Source organism: Chrysochloris asiatica, unplaced genomic scaffold, assembly GCF_000296735.1.
Source record: "Chrysochloris asiatica unplaced genomic scaffold, ChrAsi1.0 scaffold00007, whole genome shotgun sequence".
In the NCBI taxonomy this organism is placed as follows: domain Eukaryota; kingdom Metazoa; phylum Chordata; class Mammalia; order Afrosoricida; family Chrysochloridae; genus Chrysochloris; species Chrysochloris asiatica.
The window spans coordinates 27,682,101-27,691,504 of NW_006408525.1; the positions used below are offsets into that span (position 1 = coordinate 27,682,101).

At 48.6% G+C, this 9,404-nt stretch overlaps 1 protein-coding gene across 1 annotated transcript in view; it reads left to right on the plus strand.

The window, feature by feature from the left end:
• Positions 1-454: 454 nt before the first annotated feature.
• The window catches only part of TTC25 (tetratricopeptide repeat domain 25), a 40,078-nt gene continuing 31,128 nt past the window's right edge, over positions 455-9,404 (plus strand). Inside the window, exons 1-7 of the mRNA XM_006833698.1 lie at positions 455-622; positions 2,956-3,087; positions 3,514-3,664; positions 4,295-4,356; positions 4,582-4,747; positions 5,981-6,205; positions 6,377-6,584. Of these exons, the coding sequence (XP_006833761.1) occupies positions 509-622; positions 2,956-3,087; positions 3,514-3,664; positions 4,295-4,356; positions 4,582-4,747; positions 5,981-6,205; positions 6,377-6,584 (1,058 nt within the window). The 5' untranslated portion in view covers positions 455-508. The remainder of the gene's footprint in view (positions 623-2,955; positions 3,088-3,513; positions 3,665-4,294; positions 4,357-4,581; positions 4,748-5,980; positions 6,206-6,376; positions 6,585-9,404) is intronic.

Genomic DNA, 9,404 nt, shown 5'->3' on the forward strand with positions numbered 1-9,404 from the left:
ATGTCTCGCTCAGGGTCACAATTTAGGAAGGAGCAGGAGTGTTAGAGCAGCCCCACTATTCTGCCTTCAAGCCCAATACTCTCTTTCTGACAGAGGCATAAGGTGTTCGAATCTTCGCCATGTATGACTTATCCTTATTTGGAATTTTGCCTCTAAACCCTTCTTGCTTTTTTGGCTGCCTATACGCGAGTCTTCCCGGTAAATTGTGGACACATAGAAATTCTGGAGAGACCCGATGGAGCGTGGCATAGAAAACACTTTCGGAAGACGATAGCCTTGCGTCAGCAGCCACGCGCCCATCACGCTCCAGCCCTGTGCGCTGCAGCACAGACGCATGCGCACACGCAGCTGTTGCACCCGGGATTCAGGTTGCTGTGAGCGAAGGGCGGGGCCGGAAGTATGTTTAAACCTCCCTGTTGCTAAGAGACAAGGCTTCTACAAGCTAAACAGACGTTCTAGGGCTCCTTTTTCTCCCTTTTCTCTTTCAGCTTCTCCTAATCCGGTTACCATGTCGGACCCAGATAATGAAGTTTTGCGAAGCACTTTTCCCTCTTACATGGCGGAGGGCGAGCGGCTCTATCTATGCGGCGAATACACTAAAGCTGCCCAGAGCTTTAGCAATGTGAGTCGTGTTCTGAATTTACTAACCAATGATCTCCTCTTTTAATTCTCCATTACACAGAAGTTCTAATGATGCCTGCAGAACCATATTCAGTTAGTTACTATTGTCTCTATTATTCCCTATTTCTTGATTGAAATGCCACCAAGTAGCTCCATCAGCTACAGATAAGCCCCACCGCTGGTTATTTTCTACCAGTTTCCAATTATTTTCCTCCTGATTGTTAATAACCATTCTTGGGATTAGCAGTGACTCCTTCCCCTACTAATTTTATTTAAATGTTTCATGATTAACTGGCTTCCTTCCACACAGCAACCTCAATATCCCACCATTAGTTAGGAAGTTTATTTAAATAAATATATATACATACACACGTATATATATATATATATATGGTTTGAGCACACCTAGAGAAAACTTGGAAGAAAGGCCTGGCTATCTATTTTAGAAAAATCAATCTTTGAAACCCTGGTGGAGTACAGTTCTACTCTGACAAACATGGGACCAACATGAGTGAGTTGACTTAACAACTGGTCAAATAACTAACATTATTATATGCAACCTTAGTATTGTCCTTCTAACCAAGGGAGACTGAATGCTGTTTTAGAATATCAGGCAAACTGCTAAATGCAGTACAAGTCTTTGAGAGAGTTACTACTGCCCCATTTTATAGATAAGGAAACTGATGGGTTGAATAACATGCCCAACTTCACTAAACTAGCAAGTAGCAGAGAAAGGATGCAAACCTAAGCACTTAGACTCCAGTGCTGAGGTGCTTATCAGCATACTATACATCCTCTTGGGCAAGCTGTAAGTTATTATGACAATTTATTTTGCTGCAAAGAGATCATTCTTATTCTTCTAATAGCCCCAAGGGGATCACAAGGACCCGAGTAGGGTAAGTCCAGGACTGCTGACCATAAATTGGGTGCTTTGAGCCCACCAGTCACTCTGCAGGAGAAAGATGAGACTTTCTCCTCCCATAAAGCTTTTTACAGATTGAGAAATCCAGTAAGACTTGCTTTGAATCAGTCAGTTCAGTGGTACTTAACAACAGTAGCCCCAAGATTCTTCCTAAAGTCAAGCTTCTCAATGGGTATCAAGACTTTTTTTGTCCCTTTCAATTACCTACCATACCCTCAAACTAGAAATGATTGACCGGTTGAGCCAATAGCTGAGTTCAGGAGCCCTACCTTCATCTGTTTTCCTCTCTCAAATTGTTGGACCATATTCCATCCTCCAAAAACCCTGGCAGGGAGTGAACACCCTGAGGGAAGGTAACCTTGGATGAGGGGTGACCTCTTCTCTGAAAGGCAGTAGCTACTTCCGCTTCTTAGAAAAGTAGGAAGTCTTACAAAGGGCTGAGTACCATCTGATGCCTCACAAAGGACATACATCAAAGAGTATGGTGATCTCAGAGAATAGACATGGGGTACTTGTTTCACCTCCACATTGGGGTCAAAACCACAGCTGCAGTGGTTTTTTTTTTTTTTTTAATGTTTTATTGTGAATTATGAGATAGTTTACATGGGAGAACATTAACTTTACATTCATCCTATTATGTATCGTTTCATTGCCATAGTTACAGTCCCCACCATACATCCTCAACCAACCAAAGGGTACACCCTGCAAGCCTGCCCCCCTCTCCCTCTATGGGTCTAAAGTCCCAGCTGCTCCATCTCTCCACGTCATCGTCTCTCACAGCTGCAGTTTTTCTGGCTTTTTTGCCATGTTGTTGATGTTGCTATGTGTCATTGAGTGGATTCCAGTTCATGGTAACCCCATGTAAGTTTTGGAAGTGTGTTCTGAATGTGTTGTGCAGCCATTTCAGGTGGTTGAATTGATGTGTACTAAGCAGGTCATACAGATTCAACAACACTTAACAACAACAAGAAATAATAAATTGTAAGATTCAGTTGTCTGTGTGGACTAGGGGGAATCCCAGGTATTGTCCTGGTATGGTGCTATGGGTTAATGCACCAGACTGCCAAGCCATTTGAACTGCAAGGTCAATGAACAGCTGCTCCTCGCAAACCCTATACAGAGTCGCTATGGGTCGGAACCGACTCAACGGCACTTAACAACAACAACAACAATATATCCACAGAATAGCACATTCCCACATCTCAAGCCTGTGATTTGCCCCTGTTCACACTGAACCACATGCAGATCATTATGCGGACTGAGCAAAGATCAGCACTGTGTTGCTTTGGAGTTGATAAACTCCAGGGGGCCTGGTTGTGGCCCCCCCCTTAAAACTCTGGGGCTAGCCTTTCGGGAGAGCACTTTCCTTGGCCTGCATGATACCTATCATTCCTGAGTTGTTCCTTTCTCAGGCTCTCCACCTTCAGAACGGAGACAAGAACTGTCTGGTTGCCCGCTCCAAGTGTTTCTTGAAGATGGGAGACCTGGAGAATTCCTTGAAGGATGCTGAGGCTTCACTCCAGGGTGACCCAACTTTCTGCAAGGTGACTACCAGCTGGTGGTGGTGTTGGTGGTGGTGGTGTGCCGTGGGGTCGGTTCCATCTCATAGCAACCCTGTATAGAGTTTCTGAGGCTGTAAATCTTTACAGAAAGCCTCACCGTTCTCTCTGTTGGGTGGCTGGTATATTCGAACTGCTGACCTCGCAGTTAGCAGCCCAACTCGTAACCCACTACACTTCCAGAGCAACTCATTCTTTCACCATTGCAGTTGCCTGCAGCAGTTCTGGCTATAGATAGTTGAAGAACCAGCCAGACTAGCTAGAGTTTGATGTCATTTTTGCTTCACTTGTTCAACTCCCTCGCCCCTGCATCCCAACCTTGACCCTTAACTCAGGACCCTTTGGTTCTACTACCGCTGAGTCCAATAAAGCCTTGTCTGTCCACCTTGATTAGACTTCCTCTCATTCCAGGGGATATTACAAAAGGCCGAGACACTGTACACCATGGGAGACTTTGAATTTGCCTTGGTGTTCTATCATCGAGGCTATAAGCTGCGGCCTGACCGGGAATTCAAAGTTGGAATTCAGAAAGCCCAGGAAGCCATCAACAACTCAGTAGGGAGTGAGTGACCCATGGATCTTAGATTGGGGGGAAGGCCTAAGGCACAGTGGGTGAACATGGGAGTCATGTGGATTTAGATTTAGCTGTTGATGCTGATTTTGCTGAATACTAGGAACTGCCCATTTGGAAGACCAGACCTAGATCCATTGTTCCAAGTACAGCAGCACCTGCAAAACTGTTTCAAAGTAGGCCTGTCTTTGTCATAGTATTGACTAGGGGTCAGGCTTAGTCCCCGGCTGACTCCCTCTGTAGTCACATGCTCCCAACAGGCTGTTCTTGCTCATCAGCTCAATGGCACAGGATGCTGGAGCACAGGGAGAGCTTTCCAGTGTTCAGATCTGTGGTGGCCAAGTGTAGAAATGGTCCCCACACTTGGAGACCCCCCCCCCCAATTCCATGGGCTTTCTCTGTTTGGAAATCTGGCTACCATGGCCTTGGGCGAGCAGGGGCTAACTCCTCGGAGAATTGACTCAAACTGCCTGTACAGTTTGCTTGCTAGACTGGCTCAGGGCCAGCTTTACCACAGTCTCTACCATCCCCCTGCCAAAGTCAGCCATTTCCACATAAAAATATGTAATGGGTCATGCCTGGGGGCCTGGCTGTCCTAAATAACAGCTATTGACCTTGCAGGTCCTTCATCAGTTAAACTGGAGAACAGAGGGGACCTTTCTTTTTTAAGCAAGCAAGCTGAGGTAAGGGTCCTGAATCTGAGGGGAGGCTAGATGACCACAAGACTCCCAAGGGGTCTTGGGAATCTAACTTTTCCCAAACCAGGTGGCAGCCAGTGTCCCTGATACACCACCTGGTTCTTGGCCCACCAAGAGGTCCTGGAGGAGGAGGAGGAGGGGACCACAGATTGGGGTCATAGCTAGGTAGAGTTTGTTGAGACCCTGTTGGGGATTGCTCTACCTTCCCAGAATATGAAAGCCCAGCAGAAGCCTCATCCTGTGAGACACTTCTTGCATGACACCAAGAGGGAGAGCAAACGGAAGTGCTCGTTGAAGAGTGAGAAGACCATCCGCCAGCTCCTGGGGGAGCTCTCTGTGGACAAGGAGTACCTGGAAAAGCTTCTACTAGATGAAGGTTTCAGATGCTTGGTTTGCAACAGGGTACCTGGGGTGGATGCTTCAATGTGAGCCAGAGGCAGCTAACATGTACCTGTGGACATGCCTTACTATTACCCTCATTTTACAGAGGAGGAAATTAAGCCTCTGATCACATGCAGATAGGAAGTGACAAGGCTCAGAGGTGAATCCAGGAAGTTCTATTTCAGCGTCTGTGTTCTTAATCATTTGGGTACCCTGAGAGGGCATGACAGCGATTTGGACCCCTCTATCACTGTAGTCTCTGATAGGGATGTTTCCTGGGCCCCCAGTCTATACACGGGCAAAGGAATCCAACTGAGAGGAGCTAGAAGACAGGTCCTAGGATACTAGCACTAGAACATTCTGAAGCATTACCTCTTCCATCCCTCCTGTTATAGACGAGGAAACAGAGACTCAGAACCGGGAGCAACTGGTCAAAGGTGACAAGCAAGTTAGTGGTGGAGCTAACACCAGAACCCATGCGTTGTAACCTCCAGTCCACTGCTCTGTCCATCTCACTATGTTGTTAGCAACAGTAGACAGGGCAGAGCCTTGAAGTCCGTGTCTCATAAACGTGGGGCTGAGGGTCTTGTCATTACATTAGCTTGTAAGCCTGAGCAAGGGTTGCTCTTGAATCAGATACCTTTTCCCAGAACTGGCTTCCTAAGGTCTAATGCAGGATTCCCTGCTAGTCAGTCACATGGCAGCGTCTCCACTGATAGTCTCCTTGGTGACAAGCCTGTCTACTGCTCTCCCTCCTGAGGAGCTGCCTGGGGTGGCCTCTGTGAAGGACAGGGCTAGCCTGAACATTAGCCGTGCGGCTGGATGCAGCTTTGCCACCAGCTATAACCTCTGGACAGGTGGGCAGGCAAGACTTTGGGCATACCCCCCTCCAGCTCCCAGCATGCACTGGCTTGCTTGGCACCTCAGCAATCACTTGGCATGGGTGTCCTGGGTCAGGTCATACATTTAGTTCTGAGGACACAGAGGAAGGCTGGAGACTGCTCAGAACACTCCCCACGAGCCATTCCTTCTGGTAGCTTCCTATATCTTGCCATAAAGGACCTCTTCATTTAGCTCTGTACCATGCATGGGAGGGCCGATAGGGAGGCTCTGGCCTTACCCCGGCCTGGATAAGCCCACTCTGCTACCCATGTTCTCGCTCTCCACATGTTCTCCCAGCAGCAGGGACCCCTTAAATTGGTCTCTTTTTACACACCCCTCTCCACAGACCTCATCAAAGGCACTATCAAGCGCGGCCTGACAGTGGAGGACCTCATCATGACCGGCATCAACTATCTGGACACTCGCAGCGACTTCTGGAGACAGCAGAAGCCCATCTATGCCAGGGAGCGAGACCGGAAGCTGATGCAAGCGAAATGGCTACGTGACTCTAAACGCCGTCCCTCGCAGACAGCCCGTTACATCCTCAAAAGCCTTGAGGATATTGACATGTGTAGGTGGTGCTCTCACACAGCTTGACAGATGCCTGGGTCTGGGCCAAGTGGGGGGACGGCGGCATGTACAGTACCCTGAGTTCCCGACTTGTGGCTGGCATCTTGGGAGGGAGGGGTTGTCCCTGAGGAATGAGGATTCCCCTCCCCACATCCCCACTCTCCCTGGGCAGTGCTGACCAGCGGCAGTGCTGATGGGAGCCTTCAGAAAGCTGAGAAAGTGCTGAAGAAGGTGTTGGAGTGGAACAAAGAAGAGGTGCCCAACAAGGACGAGCTGGTTGGAAACTTGTACAGCTGCATCGGGAATGCCCAGATTGAACTGGGGCAGATGGCAGCAGCCCTGCAGAGCCACAGAAAGGACCTGGAGATCGCCAGGGAATAGTGAGTGCACCCTAAAGGCCAGCAGAGGAGGGGGGCCTGGGGTGGCATTTCAGCCTTTTGCCAAGGCTGCTGGTGACTTAAGCTACCTCCCTTGACTCCTACTTTCTGTGCTGCACACTTGAGGTGAATTTTCCCACTTGTCCAGGGCTAGGGTAACTGGCAAACTGAGCCTGCTTGTTTGTTGCAAAGAGAAGGGTAGGGGCTCAAGATTCCTGAAAGCTCCCAGAGGCCTGGCTCTTGGGGACATTTGCATTCTTACATCATCTCATCAAGCATTCACTGAGACCTACCAACAAGCATACACTGAGGCCTTTGGCGCGTGCAGCACAACAGTGAACAGACACAAAGGCCACTGCCCTGCAGACCTCAGGCACACTGAACAGCTAAACAGTTGTGATTGTGGTAACTGTCAGTACCCAGAGCTGTGGGAAAACGACCTGAGGAGCACAAGATGTCCAGGATCTCACTGGATCTGTGAGAAGGCCCTGAGGCAGGGGGAAGCAGAAGGGTGGAGAGCACAGACTGATCAGGGAGAGAGTGTGGAAGCAGTAGGCCGGGTCAGCTCACACAGGGCCTGGTAAACCATGGGCTGGTCAAGAGCATGGGCTCTGGAATTAGACTGACTTGAGCTTCAACACATGTATGTCCTGGCTCTGGAACTTTTGCTCAGTCATGTAATCTCCCTCAGCCTCAGTGTCTCATCTGTAAAATGGACATAAAAATAGCATCTCTATCACAGTAGGAAGGAGTCCTTGGGTGAGGCAGCCAAAGGTTGGCAGCTTGAGTTCATTCAGGTGCCTTGGAAGAAAGACCTGGCAATCTATTTCTGAAAACTCAGCCCCTGGAGCACAGTTCTACTCTGACACACATGACGACATCACAATGAGGTAGAATTGACTTGACACCAACAACTTGGCTGGTTACCACAGTTCAGCCACTACTGCTTTCCATTCTACTGCCGTCTCTCTCTGATGGGCCCCACACATCGCCAGTAAACACACCCTGTCTGTCATTCATCTGTTACCTCTCCCCGCCCTGCCGACAAACTGGCCCTGGCCCCTTTTGACTACAGAATAAAAACCACTCTTTTGCCTTGGCACTCAAGGCCTTCTCTAACCCTATTTCTGTTGTTGTTGTTGAATGCCATTGAGTTGGTTCTTACTCATAGCAACCCTGTATAGAGTTTCTGATACGAGACTGGTGGGTTTGAACCACTGACCTTGTGGTTAGCAGTCCACTTCTGTACTGCTCTCCAAATGAATCCTCCACTGGGGTCAAGCTGCATTTCCTGAGCATGCATGCTGCACCCTCTCTGCTTCACATGCATCTGAGCCCAGACACCATTCATGCCCAACACATTCTCACCTGCTTCCTCTTGCTGAGCAGGAGTACCATGTATTTGCTACTCCAGAAGGAGACAGACCTATCTTTGATTTCTGGCTCTGCTGTTTGCAAGCTGTGTGGACTTGATTAAGTTGCTCAATGTAAAATTGGCCTGGCCGAGGCTTCTGACCGCCTCTGATTTCACAAGGGGGAAGGAATATCATTATCAGCTGATTGCTAAGCAGTGGAAGTCAGACATACCTCTTCTTGACAAGCTTTTTACCAGTTCTGATACCAGTCAGTCCTCCCACAGAACTCTCTCCTCTGCTGCTGGGTTTGATAGTTTGTTGCAGTGGCCACACAGAACTCACAGTACTCATGATTGGGGGGTTTATTGGGAAGTAACAGGTTGCAATTCAGAACCAGAACTGACTGAGGATACAGTTATTGGTCAGGACGGCTTCTTCTCAGCCTTGTGTGCAGCCATGCTCTCTCTGGCCCTTGTCCTCTCAGTTCCTCAGTCCTTGGCCTCTGTTCTAGTCTGGCAATTGTTACAAAACTCTTTAGCTCTGCCAGTAAGTTCCCTGAGGCTCCCTGCACCTCCAGTAAGCCTTGTCCTGAAGGTGCCCCCCCCCCCCCATGCCACCTCCTGATTCTCCTGCCTCTGCTGCTGCTGTTTCTCACCATCTCTCCTGTTATAATGTTTTGTCTCCTGGGTCTAGGAGGTTCCCAGAGCAGGGACCCTGGGTCCAAACGATGCACTCCACACCCAGCTCTTCTTTTTCTTTTTAATGTTTTATTATGAATTATGAGATAGTCTACATGGGAGAACATTAGCTCTACATTCATCCTATAGTATATCATTTCATTGCCATGGTTACAATCCCCTCCATGTATCATCAAACAACCAAAGGGTATACCCTGCAAGCCTGCCCCTCAGTCGTCAGTACACAGCCCCTCTCCCTCTCTGGGTCTAAAGTCCCCATCTGCTCCATCTCTCCACATCATCGTCTCTGCCTCCATCTCTGGTGTCACTGCTTCTCTGGGTAGGGTCCCGCTCTCCACTCTTCTCCCTTGCTGGTCCCAGGGACCTCCACTCCTGGACTGCAAAGTCAACCACTCCCCTCCTTTTGCTACAAAACATCTACCTTTACATTTCCAACCCTTACAGTCAGTCCTGATAACAATTATTTACTATTGTACCACAACAGACCTATCCTCATCTCCTTTCATCAGCCCTGCACAGACAGGTTGGATACTACTCAGTGGGGATTCTACCTTCCTGTGTGTCCTCTGGATCTAGGCTCCCTCTTGAAAGTTTGTAAGCTTTGCCTTTGTAGCCCCCCTGCCACCATTTTGGGTAGCCAATGTCCAAGTTGCCCATCCCTGTCTACCCTATGTACTGAGGGAGTGGGAATGATCGTCGCTGTAAAGATTTGTTCCCTCTTTGAGCTACTGCTTCCATAGGTGTAGGTCAAGTTCATCAAATTGTATCAG